Below are 25,221 nucleotides of genomic sequence, written 5' to 3'. Positions count from 1 at the left end.
GTGTTGGCAGATGAAAAAATAGGAAGAAATAAAGATTTTGGTTTCAAACGTGGTAAGTAATATGGATTTCATGTCCCCAGACATGGTTTTATTATAAATTTACATTAAATTTAAAAAAAATTAAGAAAAATACAAGCAAAACCTGAAACGGTACAAAACCGGTCCTGCCGGTGCGCGCCTGGCAGAAATCCGGCAGAAAAAACCGTTAATAACCGTAAGGCGAAAAATTCTGCCAGAAACGGTTGTTGCATTTGAGCCGGCCGGCTGGGCAGCGCTCTGCCAGCCAGACCCCCAGAAATTCTGCCAGAGTTTTTATTTCGCTGCCGGCTATCTGGGGGGAAATCTGCCAGGCACGTCCGAGCGGGAGATAGCCGGCAGCGAAATAAAAAGTCTGGCAGAATTTCTGGGGGTCTGGCTGGCAGAGCGCTGCCCAGCCGGCCGGCTCAAATGCAACAACCGTTTCTGGCAGAATTTTTCGCCTTACGGTTATTAACGGTTTTTTCTGCCGGATTTCTGCCAGGCGCGCACCGGCAGGACCGGTTTTGTACCGTTTCAGGTTTTGCTTGTATTTTTCTTAATTTTTTTTAAATTTTATGTAAATTTATAATAAAACCATGTCTGGGGACATGAAATCCATATTACTTACCACGTTTGAAACCAAAATCTTTATTTCTTCCTATTTTTTCATCTGCCAACACTATCCTTCTTGGAAAAATGTAAATATGGCGAAAATAAAACAACGATAAACAAAACAGAACCGGTGAGGCGAATCTGCCTGCCATAACTGGAAGGAGTATAGCTGATTTCTGGCAGCGCCATCCCACTCGGACGTGCCTGGCAGGATTCCCCCCAGATAGCCGGCAGCGAAATAAAAACTCTGGCAGAATTTCTGGGGGTCTGGCTGGCAGAACGCTGCCCAGCCGGCCGGCTCAAATGCAACAACCGTTTCTGGCAGAATTTTTCGCCTTACGGTTATTAACGGGTTTTTCCGGATTTCTGCCAGGCACGCACCAGCAGGACCGGTTTTGTACCGCTTCAGGTTTTGCTTGTATTTTTTTCTTAATTTTTTATTAGTTTTATGTAAATTTATAATAAAAACATGTCTGGAGACATGAAATCCATATTACTTACCTTGTTTGAAACCAAAATCTTTGCTTCTTCCTATTTTTTCATCTGCCAAAACTATCCTTCTTGGAAAAATATAAATATGGCGAAAATGAAATAACGATAAACAAAACAGAACCGGTGAGGTGAATCTGCCTGCCATAACTGGAAGGAGTATAGCTGAATTCTGGCAGCGCCATTTTGATAATTTTGACAGCTGCCGGAATCCTGACGGATTTTTGCTGGCTGCCCGTTTTTCTTCCGAGCGGGATTTTGATAATTTTGACAGCTGCCGGAATCCTGACGGATTTTTACTGGCTGCCCGTTTTTCTTCCAAGCGGGCTAGCGTTAGATCAGAGATGCCAGATTTGCAGACAAGTCTGCAAATTCGCAGACTTTTAATTTAAGCTGCAAATTTTTTGGATGACGCAGATAATTGCAGATTTTCTAGTTTGGTTGCAGATATTTGCAGATTTTTAAGTTTTGTTGCAGATATTTGCAGATTTTTGAATATAAAGGCTTTTGGTTACACTAGCTTTCCTGACATTTTTTGTTCTTCCCAGACTTTTAAAATTATTATTGCAGACATTTGAAAAAAGTACCTGGCATCTCTGCGTTAGATCGCGAATTGCAGTTGTCAATTTTTTTATTCCGGCAAGGCGGTGCGGACGCTCGACTTTCCGCAATATTTCAAGTTATTTAAAAGTGTTTTGAAGTTTAACGCTGTTGCTTAATTTATGAATACAGGTTTGAACCTACAACAGTTGGGCTTTTTGCATGATTTGTGGAAAATAATTGTAAAATCTAGATCGAGTTGCCAATCTGTTTTTTAATACCAGAAACATTTTTTTTTCGATGCTCGGGTGGCAAAGCGTTGAAAAAAGGTATACTGTGAAGGTAGTGGCGGTTTCGAGAAGATTGTCACTCAAAGAAGTGAGATCGTTCGGGATATCAATTGAATTTGGAAGATGAGAAAAACGCGGCAAGCCGCAGAATTTTCAGAACTTAAGGTAAGAAAATATAAATATCTGAAAAGGGTATACTAGATAGTGGTAATGGCGGCCGCATAATCAATACTATAGTTGGAATTCTTGTTATAACTATAAAATGAATTCTAGGATTTGCATTTGAAATTCAGATTTTTTGCAACTTACACAAAGAATAGTAGTGTAGAGTGCTCAACACCCGATAGTCATTCGAGTTTTTCAAAAGTTTGTCCAACAGAAATGTTACAACTGCATGTGCTTTAGACCGGCACAAAATTTGACGTTTTGAAATATCTATAGCGGACCCTACACGAGACAAGAATATCTATCTATCTATTCTATCTATAAGTCAATGTTTGTATGTATATGATTTATAGACTCCCAAACGGCTTAACCGATTGCCGTAAAAATTTGTATGTTGAGATATCCCTCTAAGAACGGTTGGTTTCAAAATCGTCCAATGAAGGGCGTTCGTTGGACCAATTTGGACAACGTCCAAATAACCGTTCAACGAACGTCCATCGTTGGACCCGTGTTGATCGATTTTGAAACAATTTTTTGAACTTCTCAGTGGGATCTGTCGTTTAAAACACGCACATTGAGATCTCGTATTTTTATACTACCGCCCTCCCCTTAAGCCCAGAAGCGGTTTGTTTTCCTCCCAAATCGCCGCATAAACGATTTGTTTTCCTCCCAAATCAAACGTCAAAACAGCACAATACTAACACAGCTGGATAAGTTTATAGTAGGCTTTTGTCATGTAGCGTGTTTGTGTGCTATTGATTGGGGATTATCTGCCCACCAGATGGCGCTTCGAAGCAAATTGTGTTTTCCTCTTACACGCAGAAGAATCAGGCCTTTTTGAACCAACAAAACGGTTAGTTGAATCAAAAACGTGGCGAATGACTGTTTCAAACTGAAATATGCGTTTTTTGAAAGCATGTATTTGGTTTAGTTCAACAAATACTTCTGTTTACATTTTAAATAGAAACATTGTTGAATCAAAATAAAATTTGTTAGATCTAACTGATCCCTTTGTTAAAAACCAACAGAATCTTTGTTTAATTTCAACTAAATTTGAGTTGTTCTCTCCTTTGGTTAATACAAACGATTTGTTTTTGTTTCTTCAAACTTGTTTGTTCGTTTAAACTTATCATGATTTTGTTGTTTCAAACGAAATATTTGTTGAAACTACTGAAAAGCCAACAAATGAATTAGTTGGTAATTTCAACCAACAGTATTGCTTGAAGCAATCCTGAATCTTGTTTGTCACTATATCAAACGGGAAAATTGTTATTTAAAACCAAAATTTGCTTATTTTTACTAATTTTTTTCTGCGTGTATTTCGTTGAAAGTCGCAGGAACGCGCGATGGGTATTAAGCGGACCTTAAGCGGACCCTACACGGGACAAGAATATTGTCAATAAAAATATTGTCAAGACTGCTTCAATACGTCAATCCCATTTAGCGGACCCTACACGTGCAGAAATATTGACAATAAATCGATTATTGATCAATATATTGATCGTGTAAGGGTATCTTGAAAATATTGATCATGTAGAAATCAAATGGGATTGACGGATTGATGCAATCTTGTCAATATTTTTATTGACAATATTCTTGTCCCGTGTAGGGTCCGCTTTTGATTTCTACATGATCAATATTTTAAAGATACCCTTACACGATCAATATATTGATCAATATTCAATTTATTGACAATATTTCTACACGTGTAGGGTCCGCTTTACACGAGCCAAGAATATTGTCAATAAAAATATTGACAAGACTACTTCAATAAGCGGACCCTACACGGGACAACAATATTGTCAATAAAAATATTGTTAAGACTGCTTCAATAAGCGGACCCTACACGTGCAGAAATATTGACAATAAATCGATTATTGATCAATATATTGATCGTGTAAGGGTATCTTGAAAATATTGATCATGTAGAAATCAAAAGCGGACCCTACACGTGCAGAAATATTGACAATAAATCAATTATTGATCAATATATTGATCGTGTAAGGGTATCTTGAAAATATTGATAATGTAGAAATCAAATGGGATTGACGGATAGCGGACCCTACACGAGCAGAAATATTGACAATAAATCATATATTGATCAATATATTGATGGTGTAAGGTCATCTAGAAAATATTGATTCTGTAGAATTTAAATGGGATTGATGGATTGAAGCAGTCTTGTCAATATATTTTTTGACAATATATCTGTCTCGTGTAGGGTCCGCTGATTGATGCAATCTTGTCAATATTTTTATTGACAATATTCTTGTCCCGTGTAGGGTCCGCTAAATGGGATTGACGGATTGATGCAATCTTGTCAATATTTTTATTGACAATATTCTTGTCCCGTGTAGGGTCCGCTATACGTCAATCCCATTTGATTTCTACATGATCAATATCTTCAAAATACCCTTACACGGTCAATATATTGATCAATAATCGATTTATTGACAATATTTCTGCACATGTAGGGCCCGCTATACGGCAACCCCATTTGAATTATACAGAATCAATATTTCCAAAATGTCCTTACACGATCATTATATTTACCAATAATTGGTTAATGTCAATATTTCCGCTAGTGTAGGGTCCGCTTTAGATAATTATATTGACAAAACTGCTTTAATACCTCAATAGCGGACCCAATACGAGACAGATATTTTCAATAAATATATTGACAAGACTGCTTCAATCCATCAATAGCGGACCCTACACGAGTAGAAATATCGACAATAAATCATATATTGATCAATATATTGATGGTGTAAGGTCATCTTGAAAATATTGATTCTGTAGAATTTAAATGGGATTGATGGATTGAAGCAGTCTTGTCAATATATGTATTGACAATATTTCTGTCTCGTGTAGGGTCCGCTAATCCCATTTAAATTCTACAGAATCAATATTTTTAAGATGGCCTTACACCATCAATATATTGATCAATAAATGATTTTTTGTCAATATTTCTGCTCGTGTAGGGTCCGCTAATCTCATTTGATTTCTACATGATCAATACTTTTAAGATGCCCTTACACCATCAATATATTGATCAATAATAAATTTATTGACAATATTTCTGCTCGTGTAGGGCCCGCTTATCGAATGGTGGTTGGCTCCATAAGCACCATGCCAAATTTTAACTTATTTGGCTTTAGCGGACCCTACACGAGACAGAAATATTGTCAATAAATATATTGACAAGACTGCTTCAATCAGTGGACCCTACACGAGACAGAAATATTGTCAATAAATTTATTGACAAGACTGCTTCAATCCATCAATCCCATTTAAATTCTACATAATCAATATTTTCAAAATGACCTTACACCATCAATATATTGATCAATATATGATTTATTGTCAATATTTCTGCTCGTGTAGGGTCCGCTATCCGTCAATCCCATTTAAATTGTACAGAATCAATATTTTTTAAGCGGACCCTACACGAGACATGAATATTGTTAATAAAAATATTGACAAGACTGCTTCAATCCGTCAATCCCATTTGAACTCTACAGAATCAATATTTTCATAGTGTCCTTACACGATCAATATATTGATCAATAATTGGTTTATTGTCAATATTTCTGCTCGTGTAGGGTCCGCTCTACACCATCAATATATTGATCAATATATGTTTTATTGTCAATATTTCTGCTCGTGTAGGGTACGCTTTTGGTAATTAGTTAGAGATTTCACTATAGCGGACCCTACACGAGCAGAAATATTGACAATAAATCATATATTGATCAAAATATTGATGGTGTAAGGTCATCTTGAAAATATTGATTCTGTAGAATTTAAATGGGATTGATGGTTTGAAGTAGTCTTGTCAATAAATTTATTGACAATATTTCTGTCTCGTGTAGGGTCCGCTTAAAAGAGGTCCGATTTCAACGCGATTTTATATTTTGTGATGCTATGCAGCAAAGCTGGTGCGATACCCTCTTTGGAGACCCAAAAAAAATAGATCATGGGTTCGCCAAAACATGGTCTGGCGGGTGCTCGTCGGCTTTGCGCCGTTTCGTATCGTTGGCTTCGGTTATGCGTAAAAGCCGAATCACAATCACTAGCTTTACTGCATTATGTCACTTGGCAGAACACTATGTCACTTTCTAGTGTAATCAACCAGCACTTTTTTAATTTAACCGACTTTGGTAAAAAGAAATTTATTTCCGCTCTCGTGATCGGTTGATTTAGGCCAAAATACATCAATTTATAAAAAACTGCATTAAAACGGTAGTCTCATTAAAGTGGCATTTTTGTTTTTGACAGAGCACTGCATCGGTGCAGTTGGTGCTACACTCATTCAATCTTGGGTGTAATCAGCCTATCTCTTTTTTTCACTATACCGGTGTAGCACCAAGAAAAACGAAAGCTTGTCAGATTAAAAAATTTCATCCAGTAGCCAATTTGCTATTTCCGTATTAATCCTACAACGGTTTCGTGACTTTTTCTATACGTAAACGGTTTTGTGGGGTACATTCGTACCCCAGAATAAAAATCGCTCCGGATTATGTCTAATTTGCATTGGATTTATAATTAAATTGGATAGTTTAATTCTAAAATCATTCGTAAACTATCCTGTTCAAAAATATTCGTGTTTTGTCAACAGTTGTTACGGCATTTAATTAGCAAGGGACTGGAAGGTGAAGTATATTTTTCAATATTTAGAGCCATAGTACTCAAGGGAGAGCAATGAGTTGAAGGGAGAAAATTTAAAAAAGCGTGGAAGGATCATATATGCAAGCTTAGAGCTCACCGGCGACTTAACTTTTTGTCTGCTACCGTAGGAGTCAGGGTCTTTTGGCATTAGAAATGCGAATCACCTGAGTCTACGGCATGTCCGGACAAGCGTAAAGTAAGCATGAAGTAACAAGTTACTTTACGCTTGTCCGGACATGCCGTAGACTCAGGTGATTCGCATTTCTAATGCCAAAAGACCCTGACTCCTACGGTAGCAGACAAAAAGTTAAGTCGCCGGTGAGCTCTAAGCTTGCATATATGATCCTTCCACGCTTTTCTAAACTTTCTCCCTTCAACTCCTTGCTCTCCCTTGAGTACTATGGCTCTAAATATTGAAAAATATACTTCACCTTCCTTGCTAATTAAATGCCGTAACAACTGTTGACAAATTGACTCAATAGGTCGTTAACAAAAATGGTTAACAAAAAAATGGCAAAAATAGTATTCGTGTTTTGTCTATTTTATTATCTATTGTTTCGTTTTTTTATAGAACAAGTCTTTAAAACACGTCCAAATTCCCTTTTGTATCTAATATTTCTATAACTCCGATAGTTTCTAACCGATTTTGAGCATCTATACGGCGTTGTGAAGATTGTAAAATTGCCTTTTGAAGACGTAGTCAATTATTCAAAAACTGGTCAAAAAGTGTATTTATTCCGATGCTTTCTTGAACATATAAACAAACGCCAATATAAACAGTAAAAGTACAACAATATGAAGTAACGGTGATAAAACATAAAGGCGTCGAAGGAAGACTGCCGCTAGAAGCATAATTGTCCCATGTGTATAGGGATTCCAGATTGTATACTGTTCCCCCAAAAATCATTCCCCAGAAAGCCATTACCCAGAATTCCACCCCCCAGAATACCATCCCCCAGAATATACTATTCCCCAGAAAGTTATTTCCCAGAATGTACCATTCCCCAGAATTCCATCCCCCAGAATGCACCATTTCCCAGAAAGTCATTCCCAGAAAAGCTTTATTTTTTATTCATTTGATCTTTTTAACTTACTACAGTCGTGATCCGCTGGTTGGTCACTTTTGAACTGAACCGCTTTTTAGTTGGACCTCTGCTAGAACATTGTGCAACTAAAAAGCATCTTAATGTCAAAATCCTATGTCAAAATCACCTTGACAATCAAACTGCAAGTCTGTGTCTGTCAACCGATTCAACTAACGAATCAAATTCGTTAGTTGGACATAGGCTGTGGCCCAACCAACAAATCACGACTGTACTCGTTCCCACTTCCATCAAACGATATTCTTCGCTTTCGATTCGTGCACATTCCACACAAAATAAAATACCGAAGTATTTTCCCAAGAAAGAACTATTGCCCAGGAAACCTGTAGAACAAATTGCAGAAGAATTGCAGTTTTGAGAGACATTGGGCAACAATCATAGGAAGCGGTAGCGCCCCTTCCTAGGATTCAAAAGAATGGAACAGTATTATGTAAGTACGATTATATGGTGGAACCAAAACTTTGTCAATAATCGAAATAATTGAAGTGATGTGGTGTTAAGTTGCTGTAGATGAGCTGCCGAAAGCGATGGCTGCTCGCAAGTGAGCCAGTAATCCATACGCTCACCCGATTTACTCAAACATAGGAATTAATTCCTTCTTTCAAGCATGAGCAGTTCATTGAATTTTCATGAAAATGACTCTTTACTTTTAGAATTGCCCCAACATTTGAGCAAGAATATCCTGTTCGGCATAAAATCTTTTGGCATATCGTTTTGAGAGACATTGGGCAACAATCATAGGAAGCGGTAGCGCCCCTTCCTAGGATTCAAAAGAATGAAACAGTATTATGTAAGTACGATTATATGGTGGAACCAAAACTTTGTGCATAATCGAAATAATTGAAGTGATGTGGTGTTAAGTTGCTGTAGATGAGCTGCCGAAAGCGATGGCTGCTCGCAAGTGAACCAGTAATCCATACGCTTACCCTATTTACTCAAACACAGAAATTGATTCCTTCTTTCAAGCATGAGCAGTTAAGGGAATTTTCATGAAAATGACTCTTTACTTTTAGAATTGCCCCAACATTTGAGCAAGAATATCCTGTTCGGCATAAAGTCTTTTGGCATATCGTCTGACATGAGACATTATATGGTAGCTGGCCATTTGACCGAATTGTCCCCAAGCAACCAAAAGTTCGTATAAGGGAGCTGCACAAGCTTCCCGTTTTAAGTAATTTCGCAATAAGTTTTATGATTTAATAAGCTATCAAGTTCCATTAAAGCTTAACCAGCTTGAAAGTTCACTAAGAACTCTATGTGAACTTTAAAGTGTGCTTTTTAAGTATAATCCGAACTTCTGGTTGCTTGGGTCGTGTAGCATAAGCACAGACAAACAGAAATACCACTATGATTAATTCCTTAAAAATATCGATCCGCCAAACACTATACATGCTTCTAACCACTCATTTACAAATAGTTAGTCCTCAGACCCAGGAACTAGTTTTTACTAGTGGTCTATCCCGTATACTTGCTCATATATCAGTGGCGCCATATATGGATTATAATCGTAAATGCTATCACTGTCCCAACTAAAAATATATTCAAAATGACCGCTAGCATTGGCGAAAAATTGTTGAGTATTATATCTGTTAATCTGTGGTATAAGTACCATTTGGCAAAAGGTATGAAAATACTTTCGAATGTATTTCGGGTAGATCGTACATTTGCGTACGAAACATTTCCAATGCAAAAGAAAGATACATCTCGACAAACATATGATTACGGCGTTAAAGCCAACTGTCAAAATTCTCTTTTAGCGGAAATTATGGACAAACCGTTACTCTAATCACTGCTGTTGGTAGTAAACAAAAGAGAAAAGTTTTCTTTTTCATTAAATGCTGTGAACTATGCTGTCATATGTTTGTCGAGAAATGCTCTAAAAACATACCAAACCGTTTGTTAAAATGAGCATTCATTTCGATTTTAATATAGATTCAAGGAAAGTTCAAAATGTTTGAATAAAGCGGTCAGACAACTTTGCGTGCAAGAGTTATCTGGCATACAAAATCAAAAAACTGCTCATGATTAAAAGAAGGAACCAATCCCTATAATCGAGTAAACCGGTTATACGAGTGGATAACAGGTTTGCTTCCGAGAGGCAGCCACACTCAGCGGCATGACCTCAGCAACTTCACACCGCATCAGTTCCTTGAATTAGTTAATGAGCAAACCTTAGGATCCACCACAAAAAATCATTACGAACATTTTCTGGGGAATGGGGCATTCTGGGGAATGAAACATTCTGGATATTGGTTTTCTAGGGAATGGTACATTCTGGGCAATGTCTTTCTGGGGAGCGGTACATTCTAGGGGATGGAATTCTGGGGATTGGCTTTCTGGGGAATGGTATACAACCGGGTTTCCAATAGAACATGGGACAGTTATGCTTCTAGCGGCAGAAGAGGTAGAGCCGTATAAAAAGTAAGAATGTTCTAGAGCCTGGGCTACAGAAGATGACAAATCGAGTGGCGCTTGGTGTATATTAAATACAAATCATTCACGAATGTATTTTGCCTCTTTTATCCGCAAAAGCAAACAATACGACAACGATCCAAGCGCTTTCTAGTTACTTTGCTATAGTAGTTTTATTATATCAAATAACAGATCCTATTGTTATAGTTAATTATTCAGGACTATGATTATTAAGCTCGACCAAGCACACCGGCTCTCAGAAATGATAAGTAACCCTTTCGGGTCGGTGTGGTCTATTCGAGTCGAACCAGGTGGACATTCGGTTCGAGAAACCTATGTGGATAAATATTGCTTACGCCTTTATTGGCAGAGATTCTTTTTGCGAAATCCTAAAATCCCTTCACTGGTATAGCTACTCAGGATAATAATAATAGAAACATTAAGGGTTTGCCTGGTCCATAATGTAATGAACATGTATATTGACTAGAACACGGATAATCGAGTTATGTTATAAGATAGAGAAGAAACAGCACAGTTGTAGGAAAAGTATTCGCGAGTAAGGACTAATACTGCTAGTATGTTTACCGTTCCAATTAATAGTCGATTGATCCGCTTCGGACCTAGGAGACAAAAAGGACATTAGGAAGAGACAGAAGCGGATTCAATGCGAAATTTGCCAATATGACGTTGACCCCAAGGCGATGGTAGGATGATTTTCCATAGGATGACAGACTAGATGACAGGACGTTACACGCTCTAAACTTGCGCCAAATAGTTTGTATGTATGTATGAATGTAAGCCCGTATGTATGCCTTTTTTTTACAATGGAGAAGACCTTTACGTCCTAGCCCAGTACGCATGCTATTGGTAGGGTCCAATCTACCACACGGGGTGCACTGGGGGCGTGTCGGGCTCGAATGATAACGCTGCCATTAATACCGACTAAACTCCATTGGGCTCCGCCATCATTCCTCCCAGGAACTACCTCTCGGTATTACTTCTGGGGGGATGGCTGTACTAAATGTACTCGTTCACTCTCACTCACGCGTTCATACGTCCTGTATGAGGCTTACTTGGGTGCTCTCTCAATCGCACTTTGATTCACTCTCAAACACTCCCACATGAGGCTGACTTTTGTGCTCATCTTTTTCGTTCCTTGCGAGGCTGACTTGTGTGCTCACCTTACTCATTCCTTGCTAGGCTTACTTTTGTGCTCGCCCCACCCATACCATGTGAGGCTGACTTGGGTTTTCAAAACGTCATATCTGCAACGAGTTACTCTCTTTGTTTACTTTCTCTTTCGATTTTTACGGCGTCAGTATAACACTTTTCACTTATTTTACAGTACAGATCGAAAGACGAGTTGAGGGATAAATGTTAAAATGACCGAATTATTAACAAGAGAAAGTAAACAAAGAGAGTAACTCATTGCAGATATGACGTTTTGAAAAAACGCTCAAGATTTCTGTATTCTCGATGGAGACTCTTGGTTGGTTTATCATTCAGATCAAATTGTCGAACTTCAAGGTTTGGAGATTATCACTTTCATTTAACATAATTATCGTGCTTCTGCTGTGAATGCTAGCTCAAAATGGGTTTCGGGTTGTCTGATTTTGCCTACCTGTTCAATGAACAGGTTGAACGTACCGACGCGTCGCCTCTATCATAAAATCGGGACATTTTTTTTCTTTTGTGTAAACCGAACCTCTTAAAACTTTATTTTTTAGTCCCTAGACATAGCCTCGTAACCCTTTCTGATTATTTAGTGCAAGTTTTCCCTAAAGGGTCTTACAGCACAAAATAAAAAAGAAGTTTTTTTTGCATCTCTAATACAAGAAAAATACGCACTAAAAAGAATTTCTTCGTCTGATAAAGCCCATCAAACGAAAAGTCGACAAAGCCGGGGGTAGACAAAGTTGGGGTTCTGGATGGTATGTCTATTATTATTAGCACAACTGAAAAGTTACTATTTAGCCAATCATGAGTTTTAAATAATACTGATATTGATTTGTTTTAGGTAAGACGAGTTTTGCTACATTGCTCAACCTTTTTTTATCTGACTAAAAAATTCAATAATTTGAGTGAGGCTTATAACCCCATTGTTGTAGGGCATGCTCACCGATTTGTCTGAGGCATACCATCCTTTTGTTGTGGGGCATATTACACTGTAACTGGAGGCATTTTGGTCAGGGTGAATAAAGAAACCAGAAACTGCACATCGTTAAAAAAAAAGTTTAATAATACTTTTGGGATATTTTTAGGAAATAAGCAAGCATGAATTAATTTGTTACTGATATAGTGATAAATTAGAGTAGTAGGTGCGGAGATCACAGTGTGTAACGTTGAAATGTAGCCATTTTCGCTAAGGGTGTATTAGACCTGTTTACACTAACAAACATAAAGATGTGACACAAGGTGCTAAGCACAATAAAATCCAGCCAATCCTATTTTTCATTGGATTGCTCTAAAGATATCACCAAGGGGCCGATCATAAATGATGTCGCGTATTGACAGTTGGGGAAGAGCATAGAGTAACATAAATTACCGAGATTACTAAAAACTAAGAGACGTACTTGTGGAGCGGGGATAATAAAAACAACAATTCTAGATAAACATGTGAAAAGGACATAACATAAATTCTCGAGTACTTTTTCAAATGGAAGTAAGTAACAATGAGAGATTCTCTTTAGGTCTTTCTCTTCTGTTCATTACTCGGCCATTTCAACATTTACTACTCTACTCTTTGCATAATATTGTAGTAAAAACCGTCGGCTTTCGATATGTACTGGAAAATTAGTACAAAGTGTTGTAATGACGTCGTAATAAACGAAAGAGAAAGTAAACAAAGAGAGGCTCTCAATGTTACTTACGTCCATTTGAAAAAGTACTCGAGAATTATAGTCTTTCTTTGTTTACTTTCTCTTCCGGCAATAACTAGGCCGCATTTACGTTTGCTCCTTAACTCTCAGTATAATGTGCTAGACGATATCAGAATCTTTCGATAATTTTTTAAACAATGTTAGAAAGGTTTATGCGTCATCATAATAATCGAAAGAGAAAATAAACACGGAGAGGCTCTCATTAGCGTTATGCCCTTTTCGCATTATCGAGAATTTCAATATAACTTGGAGGGAAGCATATTTCTTGAGGCTTTTTTCAAAAGACATATCTACAATGAGTGACTCTCATTGTTTACTTTCTCTTCTGTTATTAATTTGATCGCTTTAACATTTCCCCACTCTTTGCATAATATGCTATCCTGAAAAAACTAGCCACGTTCACATCGTGTGGAAAACACTTGAATCTATTCCATTGTAAAACACATGAAAAGGATACGTTTGCCATTTGAATATCTAATTAGGCAATCCATGAGACGTTTCTGATCAGCTGATTATTTCTTCTTTACTTATTCTGACGTTACTCCGAGGGGTGCGACGTCCGCCAATATCGATGATTCGATCCAACATCAAACGAATCGGACTAACAAAGTTGTTTGTCGGACGAGTTTTTCTGTTCGCAGGAGTATACTTGTTGACAGAACCCACCGCTGAGTTGTCAAACAAACGTCTAATGGATCGCCTAATAGAGTGTGGACAATATGATTTTCAAGTGGAATTCTTGCGAACATTATGTGAAAATCGCATAAACATCATAAGAAGTGCTAAGATTTCCCAATGAATTACACGTGAATATCGATTTGTTTCACCTATAGATTTAATGGGTAGAAGAATTGGCGAAATCAATTGTTTTACATATGGATATGCACTATATTTTTCACATGAATGTTATGTGGAAAGTTCACACTATGCAACTCAACAGCATTGCAACCAAATTTAAATGGTAAAACATATCGTAATCATGTGAAAATAGTATGAATATAATTTAAAATAGCACACGAACTGCGTTTTAATAGATTTTCATGTGAAATTCGAAGGAAAATCATTTGATTTGCTTTTCAACAATTGCACTTGAAAATTATGTTAAATTTCCTTTGGTTTTATAGTGTGATTTTTTACCAGTGTAGTCGAAACCACCGTTTTTCGATCTGTACTATAAAATAAGTGAAAAGTGCTATAGTAACGCCGTAAAAATCGAAAGAGAAAGTAAACAAAGAGAGTCACTCATTGCAGATATGTCGTTTTGAATGAAAGCTCTAGATTTAAGATTTTTTCTGCGAGACATTGTTTATGAATGGCCCAATATTCCATAACGAATATCACGTAACATCAATGACAGAGCCGTGGGATTAGGACAAGTTCCCTCTCGGTCGTGCGAAACAGAAGCAACATCAATTTGGGCACAGAGTACAGACATCTCAAGCGTATAAGTTGAGTAAAAAATTACGCCGGATCCAAAGGTAATTATGATGTTACCTCAAGAGGTGGTTCTCGACCATACAATTGATGTCCAAGTGACCGTCATAACTATATTGCGATTAGAGGTGTGCGCCGCGCTACCGATTTCAGGTAAAGGTCGGCGTCACGCCGATGTGCTTACTATTTTTACATGAAATCGTCGGAGCGGCGTGGCGCCCACCTCTAATTGGGATATGCCAGTAAATTGGCGGATATTAGTTCAAATGACAAAACAAGTACAGTAGGATTCCGTTTTTGGCAACAATTTTATTGTTTTCAGTTTCCAAAACCGGAACCGTGCCAAAAATGGAACATTATTTTTAAAGTTTGGATTTTCAATTCACGACTTTCAAGGATATTTAATCTTGGAATGAGATGAATAATAAGTAAATTCTATTTTATTCATTTTTTTATCAAATTTAGTCGTCGTCCAATAGAATTCTCACAATCTTCGCGCCCTTCTCGAGTGTAGTGCCCCTCATTACGGAGGTGTAAAATATCATTTAATTCGAATTGCTTTTCTTCGGCCCACTGGACGTCAAAACTCAAACAACTCACTGCATGATAGTGTTGATTTCGCTCCTGGGACTGCTATCTCTTCTTTCTGGAAATTGATGAACGATTTTGTTTAAAAAACAGCACTTTAAAAAAATAGATTTTTTAATTCTCCATAACTAACCAATCGTTTCAAATGGAATTGATAGATTGAAAATCGAATTGCAATGCTTGAAGATATTTAGGTTTGGAAAAAACCACTTGCAGCTGTCCAAACAAAATGGATTGAAACATGAGTGCTACACGCCACCGAAAAACTACCTAAAATTTAGTACTTTTGACTCAATCTCGTGGTATCGTGCAGGAAACTAAAATGAGGTAAACCGTGTTGAAGGTAGTTTCCATTTAACTGCGGCAAAAAATTTTAACTCAACCTTGAGTTTAATTTACTTAAATTTAAGTTGCATTTACCTAATTTTGAGTATACCCCAAACAACTCAAAAGTAACTTACTGCACGGAAGACCTCGACTGTCGAAGTCTCTCGTTTGTTTTAGACAACACTAACAAATGCGAAAGTGACGCACAACTCAAAAGTACAAAAAATTAAGTTAAAAGAACTTATTCTGTTGGTTGTTTTACGTTTGCGTGTACAGTAAACCTGTGCTCCAATGAAAGTGTTAAAAATCTCTAGAACAATGCATTTGGGAGAAATTAACACATGAAAAGTTAATATAAGCAACCCGACTTTTTAAGAGCTACCCTACCTCATATCTTTAAAAAAATCGGCAAATTAACCATTATAGATAGTCTTGTTTATTCAACAAACTTGCTTCAATTTATTTGTGTTATTATATTGCAGGACATTGCGCAGGTAAACTTCACACATCGAAACAGTCGATACATTGAACACCTTAACAACAAGGACCACCCTAATCCCATTCATTTGAAAAAATCACCAAGAAACTAACAAACTTGCCAAAGACATAAAGCTAAAATATACTGATCATCAGCTTTGTATTCCTAAATAGGGCTTTGGGGCGCACTATGGTCCGCATTCGATATGTACTGAAAATTTAGTGCTAAGTTTTGTAGTGTCGTCGCAATATTTGAAAGAGAAAAAAGATCGCAATGTTACGAAGGTTCTATTGAAAATTTTCTCCAGAATTAGTCTTACTATGACTCTTAAAGTGCAAAGACTTACTATAAAAAATGATTCCGTCAGACACTAGTTACACTGTTACCAGTTTTATTATACATAATAAAATATTTTTATACTTATTGTAATAATTAAATACAACATGTTTAGTGTAAAATATATTTAACCCTTAAATGCATAACGCTGTTTTAAAACAACATTGCGAAAAACCTCTCAATATTATCACAGTAATGTATTGAAATTATTAGACAATTTTCACAAAATTAAAAAAAATGATTGTGCCTTTGTGGGTTAATATGATTCCCATATTTGGAAATAAAATAAAACTGATACAAAAAGATCTATTGTACATTTTTAAAAGATTTATTACGTACAACAACAATGTTACCAAAAACGGAGCCCATTTGTTGGTAAAATTAGAGTATGCCAAAAAAGGAGCATGCCAAAAACGGAACGTACCAGAAACGGAAACTTACTGTATTTTGAACCAGCTTGTTCGAACTTATATGTCTGTTCTCTGTGACTGAGTTGTAACATATTAAAATTTTAAATTATTTCTGATTACCAAACAAAACGATCATTAATGCACACTAGGACAGGAATATAACATAATGTAATATCCCATTAAAAATGTTTCTTCAATCTCTCATACTCATTACGAACGTGCAAATGCTCTTAGCATTCACGAAAACACAAACCTGGTGCCAAACGCGAACATGCAGTTCTCGACAAACATTTGAATAGGGTGTATGAGTCAACTGGAAAAATTCACTTTGGTTAGAAATTCCGGATAAACCATTACTCGCTAATCGCAGAGGTTGGTAGTAAACAATATTTTGTCTTTCATTAACTGCTGTGAACTGTATTCAGCCAGTAACTGTTTGTCCAAAATGTCCTTTCAAAGAGAATTTTGACAGTTGGCTTTTAAGCCGTAATCATATGTTTTGTCGAGAATTGCAATCCTCCACACATACTTACGCCCGCGATCTCGCCAACATTAAGACACCCCGGTAATTAAATGAAAACACCACTTGACATGGCGACATGACCGGGAACTCTCTTCTAGCATCTAAACCGTAAATCGAAAATTATGTATATTTACGGGCCGCCCGATCATTCAAGAACACACGCAATTTTACAAATGGCCACAAGGCTATAAAATCGAATTTATACACGCGTCACATTCGCACTAGCACCCGTGACAAACACGTTACCATACGAACGATCCACAGACCCACCCCGTCCATCCATCTTCTTTTCCAATGAACTGCATGTCCGCATGGACCAGCTCAGCCAATACCCCAACTATCCATCTGACCCGTACCAGGACTGACTTAACTATAACTGTTCCACCTGGATCGAAGAAAAAAATAGTTCTCCAATAAAGCCTAATTATGCTAAATTTCACCCTAAGGAGGAAAATTTGGTAAAAACCAAAATTTCTCACTAGGGTGAAAATTTGTTGGTAAAAACCAGTCTTTGTACAGGAGGGCACAAATCCTTATTTCATACTTAGTTGTGTTTCGGCTTCGCCTTACCAAAAACCGACACTAACTTATTGTCGGAATAGATTAGCGCCGGCTTGACGCAAATCCCTTAAAACTAAAACACACTTTGTGTTTCAATCGAACGACTGATCAAACGTGATGTCCCGTTCGAGCAGAAGTTCTGTTTATGCCGATGAGACACAGTGAAGCCGAAACTTGTCTTGGCTTAGCAGGCCTATGCGAAAGCACTAGCATAGCATAGCATAGCATAGCAAAAACGACCGCACTCATCATGGGTGGCTGATACAGTGGTATAGTTCACCGCACACCTGGCCATGTCCTTACGATCGTTGAAGGGAAGGAAATGTTAGTTGAATACCTACTTTAGAAGATGCGGAGAACCCACGCAATCTTCATAGGTACTACGGATGGAGGAGTTTGTTAGTAAGGAAGGAAAATGGGAAGAGGATATGTGGATATAACAATTATGGTATGGTATGAATTATATAATGAACTATAAAATAACAATAAATTGGATTGATCTCACCAAATTTCCTTGAACACCCTGCAAAGGAAACAGGTTTCGGGCACCTCAGGGCTACCACATTCTCTGTGTATTCTGCTGATAGTGTTTTAACCATTATTTTCAAGGTGATGCGCTGTAGACGTCGACCGCAGATCTGTTATTTTTGTTCATGCCTCAACAACAGTATTCAAATGCACAAATATTAATCCGGTGTTAGCAATTCCAGGTAATTGGATAGATTTCTCCCCATCTAATCTCTGCCGACTAAAATCCTTTTAGTCCTGCTCTTTCTTAGTATTCCGTACTATTCAAGTCCTATGCTCCTGACGTTCTGAACGTGTGATGTTTGGAGTACAAGCTTGCAGCCGGGTTCATAGATTTTATTTCACATTTACGACGCACTCGTTGTTTCCATGTTGTTTCCACGAATAATGAAAATCACCTTTTCAATTATCGGTAGCAATGCGTATATAAAATCCAGAGAACGACAAACGACGAAAAATCACAAAACTAAAAAAAAAAGTTTAATATAAAATCCAGAGAACGACAAACGACGAAAAATCACAAAACTAAAAAAAAAAAATAATTTAAGTTAGGTTTTGTGCCCTTAATGCACAAAGTGGTTCAGTCCAATTTTCCCTTATGGGAATTTAAGATTGCATAATGCCAGGTGTTTGGCTCCCGAGCCAAAAGACAAGAGTTCGTTTTCGCTTTCTCGTCAGCAAATCTGAGCCTCTGTGCTTGCTTCCCGGGACATCACTCGGGACAAGTCAGTTGCTTTGAACGTTCACATGTGTCGTGTGAACTGTTTGGAATTTTTTGTGTCTAACTAGTGCTAATTTGGGTACTAGTTTAGATACATCGTCTAACTAGACACCCAGATGGTGCTAGTTACTGACGAGATGAATTCGAAACACAAAAAATAAAACTTAATTTAAGTTAGGTTTTGTGCCCTTAATGCACAAAGTGGTTCAGTCCAATTTTCCCTTATGGGAATTTAAGATTGCATAATGCCAGGTGTTTGGCTCCCGAGCCAAAAGACAAGAGTTCGTTTTCGCTTTCTCGTCAGCAAATCTGAGCCTCTGTGCTTGCTTCCCGGGACATCACTCGGGACAAGTCAGTTGCTTTGAACGTTCACATGTGTCGTGTGAACTGTTTGGAATTTTTTGTGTCTAACTAGTGCTAATTTGGGTACTAGTTTAGATACATCGTCTAACTAGACACCCAGATGGTGCTAGTTACTGACGAGATGAATTCGAAACACAAAAAATAAAACTTAATTTAAGTTAGGTTTTGTGCCCTTAATGCACAAAGTGGTTCAGTCCAATTTTCCCTTATGGGAATTTAAGATTGCATAATGCCAGGTGTTTGGCTCCCGAGCCAAAAGACAAGAGTTCGTTTTCGCTTTCTCGTCAGCAAATCAGAGCCTCTGTGCTTGCTTCCCGGGACATCACTCGGGACAAGTCAGTTGCTTTGAACGTTCACATGTGTCGTGTGAACTGTTTGGAATTTTTTGTGTCTAACTAGTGCTAATTTGGGTACTAGTTTAGATACATCGTCTAACTAGACACCCAGATGGTGCTAGTTACTGACGAAATGAATTCGAAACACAAAAAATAAAACTTAATTTAAGTTAGGTTTTGTGCCCTTAATGCACAAAGTGGTTCAGTCCAATTTTTCCTTATGTGCATTTCTTTGTTTAAAACAATTTAACCGATTCTTTTGCCAATAATATCTTTGAATAAGACAAAGTGGTATTCACGTGTAATTCATCTGGAAATTTTTGTCAGTGGTGTTTCTTTTGACGTTGAAGTGCTTTTACATAATGTTCGCATAAATTCTTTTTGAAAACTATATTTTTCAAGCTCGGTTAGATATTGAAACAAACCTTAATGTGTTTGAGGATTGAATCAATTCAATAGTTTTTTACCTGATGGTAACGTGTTTAGTTTTTTCAGTGTAGGTCGGTTTGTTTATCTCTCAACGTCAACGTCGTCTTCATTTTATGACGTTTGTATGGAATGGTGTTTTTTTCTTTTTGAAGACAATTTATTTTTCATGATTATGGTAGGTTTCCGGCAGAATTTCTGCTTAAAATCAGCAGCTGATTCCGAATCCTGCTCGTTGGAGACATTTTTTTATTAAATGTGAAAACATTTGATAAATATACTTGGTGGCCCTGCCGTCAAGATACGTTGAATACTTTTGCTTTTCATCATAGGAACTGCATGCGACGTTCCGTTGACCAGATGGACCGACGGATCGTTTTAATGGTAACGCTTCCCAGTTGAACTCATTCCGGAACCGGTTCGGAATCCTGAATGGAGTCAGTATGGATTCCAAATCAAATGCAACAACCGATTCTGAGTCGGAATCGGTTGTTGTATTTGATTTGGAATCCATACTGACTCCATTCAGGATTCCGAATCAAATTCCGAATGGTTCCCAGTTAAACTCATTCCGTAACCGGTTCGGATTTCTGAATGGACCCTCTAAGAACGGTTGGTTTCAAAATCGTCCAATGAAGGACGTTCGTTGGACCAATTTGGACAACGTCCAAATAACCGTTCAACGAACGTCCATCGTTAGACCCGTGTTGAACGATTTTGAAACAATTTTTTGGACGTCTCAGTGGGGAGTCATTATGGATTCCAAATCAAATGCAACAACCGATTCCGAATCAAACGGTTTCAGAATCGGTTGTTGCATTTGATTTGGAATCCATACTGACTCCATTCAGGATTCCGAATGGTTTGACCGGGTTGTAGCGTTCGCCTCTATAAACCTGTACACGCTGCCTTACATAGCGGTACTTTCCGAGCCCCTACTCAACCGGAATGACATTTGCTGCGCTCTTTGTTTACTTGGCTGATCAGCTGTTCACAGGTTTTCTGAAGAACAGCTGTTCAGCCAAGTAAACAAAGAGCGCAGCAAATGTCATTCCGCTCGAGCTGGGGCTAGGAAAGCACCGCTATGTAACATAGCGTATTTTGCTTGATTCTCTATGCTAAAAGCGGACCCTACACGAGACAGAAATATTGTCAATAATTATATTGACAAGACTGCTTCAATCCATCAATCCCATTTAAATTCTACAGAATCAATATTTTCAAAATGACTTTACACCATCAATATATTGATCAATATATGATTTATGGTCAATATTTCTGCTCGTGTAGGGTCCGCTAAAGGTAGTTTGATAGAGCAATAAAGGCAGTATCGACTGTATTCGTTTTTGGACTCTACTACTGGAAACATGCACGATCATTAAAGCGGACCATAAGCGGACCCTACACGAGCAGAAATATTGTCAGTAAACCAATTATTGATCAATATATTGATCGTGTAAGGATGCCATGAAAATATTGATTCTGTAGAATTCAAAAGCGGACCCTACACGAGACAAGAATATTGTCAATAAAAATATTGACAAGACTGCTTCAATCCGTCAATCCCATTTGATTTCTACATGATCAATATTTTCAAGATAGCCTTACACGATCAATATATTGATCAATAATCGATTTATTGACAATATTTCTACACGTGTAGGGTCCGCTAAATGGGATTGACGGATTGAAGTAGTCTTGTCAATATTTTTATTGATAATATTCTTGTCTCGTGTAGGGTCCGCTATACACGAGACAGGGATATTGTCAATAAAAATATTTACAAAACTGCTTCAATTCATCAATCCCGTTTGCTTTCTACATAATATTTTCAAGATGCCCTTTTAGCGGCCTTTAAGCGGACCCTACACGAGCAGAAATATTGACAATAAACCAATTATTGATCAATATATTGATCGTGTAAGTACATTTTGAAAATATTGATTCTGTAGGATTCAAATGGGATTGGCGTATTGAAGCTGTCTTGACAATATTTTTATTGACAATATTCTTGTCTCGTGTAGGGTCCGCTTTCCACCATGAATATATTGATCAAAAACCGATTTATAGCGGACCCCACACGAGCAGAAATATTGACAAAAAGTCATTTATTGATCAATGTATTGATGGTGTAAGGTCCTCTCAAAATTTTGATTCTGTAGAAATTAAATGGGATTGATGGATTGAAGCAGCCTTGTCAATATATTTATTGACAATATTTCTGCCTCGTGTAGGGTCCGCTTATTGTTAATATTTCTACTCGTATAGGGTCCGCTATTTGATTTCTATAGCGGACCCTACACGAGCAGAAATATTGACAATAAATCATATATTGATCAATATATTGATGGTGTAAGGTCATCTAGAAAATTTTGATTCTGTAGAAATTAAATGGGATTGATGGATTGAAGCAGCCTTGTCAATATATTTATTGACAATATTTCTGCCTCGTGTAGGGTCCGCTTATTGTTAATATTTCTACTCGTATAGGGTCCGCTATTTGATTTCTATAGCGGACCCTACACGAGCAGAAATATTGACAATAAATCATATATTGATCAATATATTGATGGTGTAAGGTCATCTAGAAAATATTGATTCTGTAGAATTTAAATGGGATTGATGGATTGAAGCAGTCTTGTCAATATAGTTATTGACAATATATCTGTCCCGTGTAGGGTCCGCTTATGGAATCAATATTTTTAATATGTCCTTACATTATCAATATATTGAGCAATATTTAGTTAATTGTCAATATTTCTGTCCGTGTAGGGTCCGCTTAAAACCAAATTTACACCCTTCCGATCCGAGTCAGTGACGGTTCAATTCCGTGCACGGACACCAATATTCTTTCACACACATCAAATGCGAGCATTCACACTTGTCCGGCAAGGCACTGTCCGGGTGCTTAATCGTTATGTGTCCAACAAAAAAAAACACCTTTAACAGGCCAACGAGGGTACCCACAAATGGAAATGTTCGTAACTAGGGCTGCCGATTTGGATGTTTTGAATTCAGGAACTCGTACACTTTTTGATTCTGTAAAATTGAACCAGATGAATGGATCTGGTTCTTGGTAAACCGGATTTTCCGGAGTAATGTCCCAGTACTAGGGCATGATTTGTTAGGGTGACCATATCAAGGGAGTGAAAAACCAGGACAGTCCAAAAGGGACTAATGCCCTCCATCACCTCTTAATCGATTGTGTCTTCTCCCCAGGTTTTCGGCAGCTAAAAACTTCTAGGTGCTGGTAGCCAGAGACTCGGCAGCAAAACCTCTGTTCTGGACTCTGGCAGGCACAGCTCAGCCAAAGTCTTTCATGAGAATTCGATCGCCGAGCTCATTTTTCAGATTCACACACACGCAATTCTTGTTACATAGCCATCAGCGAATAATCATTAATTTAGCGGATGATATGAAATATTCTTAAATCATCTATGCAGAACCGGTAAGGGGAGATCCGTACTAAACACACGTCATTGAAGTAAAGTAGAAACATCAACGGTGTCAAGTAGCTTCCCTGCGCCATTCTTGATTTAAAAAGAAGTAGCTGCCAATCTCCAATGACAATCATTATCTCTTGATCTGAGAACTGGGATCGAAAGAGCTGCAAAGCTGCCGTTGATTGCAAATTACTCCATTTTATCAATTGTTATATGAAACATAGCGGATAGGTTGGTGCAAATAATATCAGTTTGAGCGCGACCTTCCATACTTCCTGTTATCTAGGATGCTAGACTCGGCAGGTTAGTCGCTGTTCAGCGTCCAGTAAAGCTATGTTAATAGTGGATTAAGTACTGCTAGCATTGACCCTGAAGTGGGTCCATAATCACCAGCTAGAGAGAGCACTCAGTGAAATTATTCCACGATAGTTATTGTTGTTTCGTCATTTCCCTTTGTTAGATTGGAAAAATGTTCGCGGATTTGCAGTAAGGCGAAAAAATGCCACCGGAAAGAGAACTTAACAGAAGTTAAGTCACCAATACGTCTGCAATTTGTCTTCTCAGAGGCACCAAAAGGAATTCTTCGGATCTTGGATTGAAAGGCAATTTAATCCGGGAAGAATCTTTAGTTATTATTGTTTCATCGACATTGATAGCGGCCAGAGATTGGTTCACAACGGGAACCATTTCGATTTGTTCGGCTGTGAAATTACCCTAATAACGGATTACACTCCCGCAATACGCAAAAGAGTCTTCCTATACATATGGGATTGTTATGCTTTTCACGGCAGTACAAGTCATTCATATGCTATGCACGAACTCTTCGTTCTTTATCTTTTCAATTTCCGCGTAAGGGAAGAAACTTGAGAGACTAAAAAAGACATCGGATGGTACAATTGAGGCATTCGAGTGTATAGAACTTTGTCGTATTTTGTTTGAGGTTGAGTTTACGCTGCAGTTATGTTGCGATCGGTCATAACTGCAATCTGAACTAGAGAAAATAAAGCGAAGGCTCAGTTAAGAAAAATAATTTAGGCTTGCAGGACAAAAACCAGGACAAATCAAGCATTTCCTTTGACTTCCCAGGACACCAGGACAGTCACTGAAAAACCAGGACATGTCCTGGGAAACCAGGACGTATGGTCACCCTATGATTTGTAAATTTTAATAATGTCCCAGGAATATTAGTATCAAAACTCTTCAAATTGTCTCGGAAGTCTGTTATTTATTGATACGGGACCTTATGACAATTTGAAAAATGAAATTGGAATGGAATGGTCACGGCCCCACGGAAACCTGCTCCGGAATGTCCGTTCCGGGGTCAAATCACCAAATGGTTCCAAAACCATGAAATACAGCCTACTGATGCAATTCCAAGAATTTTGATATTCATATTGCTAAGTATTCCATTGAAATGCACAAATAGTATCCCAGCACTGGAACATGCTTCCGGAAATCCGGACTCCCGGGAACCGAATGAAGTAACCCGATTCATTTTTACCAAGTCTAAAAGTGGATGAGTTCCCGAATCCAAAACACCAAAAAGTATCAAAATCGGTTACCCACAAAACT

General features: G+C 37.8%; 1 protein-coding gene across 8 annotated transcripts in view; it reads left to right on the top strand.

The window, feature by feature from the left end:
- Positions 1-1,734: 1,734 nt before the first annotated feature.
- The window catches only part of LOC131682775 (E3 SUMO-protein ligase PIAS2), a 172,920-nt gene continuing 149,433 nt past the window's right edge, over positions 1,735-25,221 (top strand). For 7 of the 8 annotated variants that reach the window (XR_009304145.1, XR_009304146.1, XM_058964505.1 and 4 more), the window contains exon 1: positions 1,736-2,114. Coding sequence is in view for 6 of the 8 variants with exons in the window: in XM_058964505.1 (XP_058820488.1) it covers positions 2,073-2,114 (42 nt within the window). In the remaining 2 variants the exon portion in view is untranslated. Of the gene's footprint in view, positions 2,115-25,221 lie in introns of all 8 variants that reach the window. The other variant, XM_058964504.1, reaches the window with a different exon arrangement.

This window comes from Topomyia yanbarensis, chromosome 2, assembly GCF_030247195.1.
Source record: "Topomyia yanbarensis strain Yona2022 chromosome 2, ASM3024719v1, whole genome shotgun sequence".
In the NCBI taxonomy this organism is placed as follows: Eukaryota; Metazoa; Arthropoda; class Insecta; order Diptera; family Culicidae; genus Topomyia; species Topomyia yanbarensis.
The sequence above is the reverse complement of the archived record's forward strand: the minus strand, read 5'-3'. Positions and strand labels throughout refer to the sequence as shown.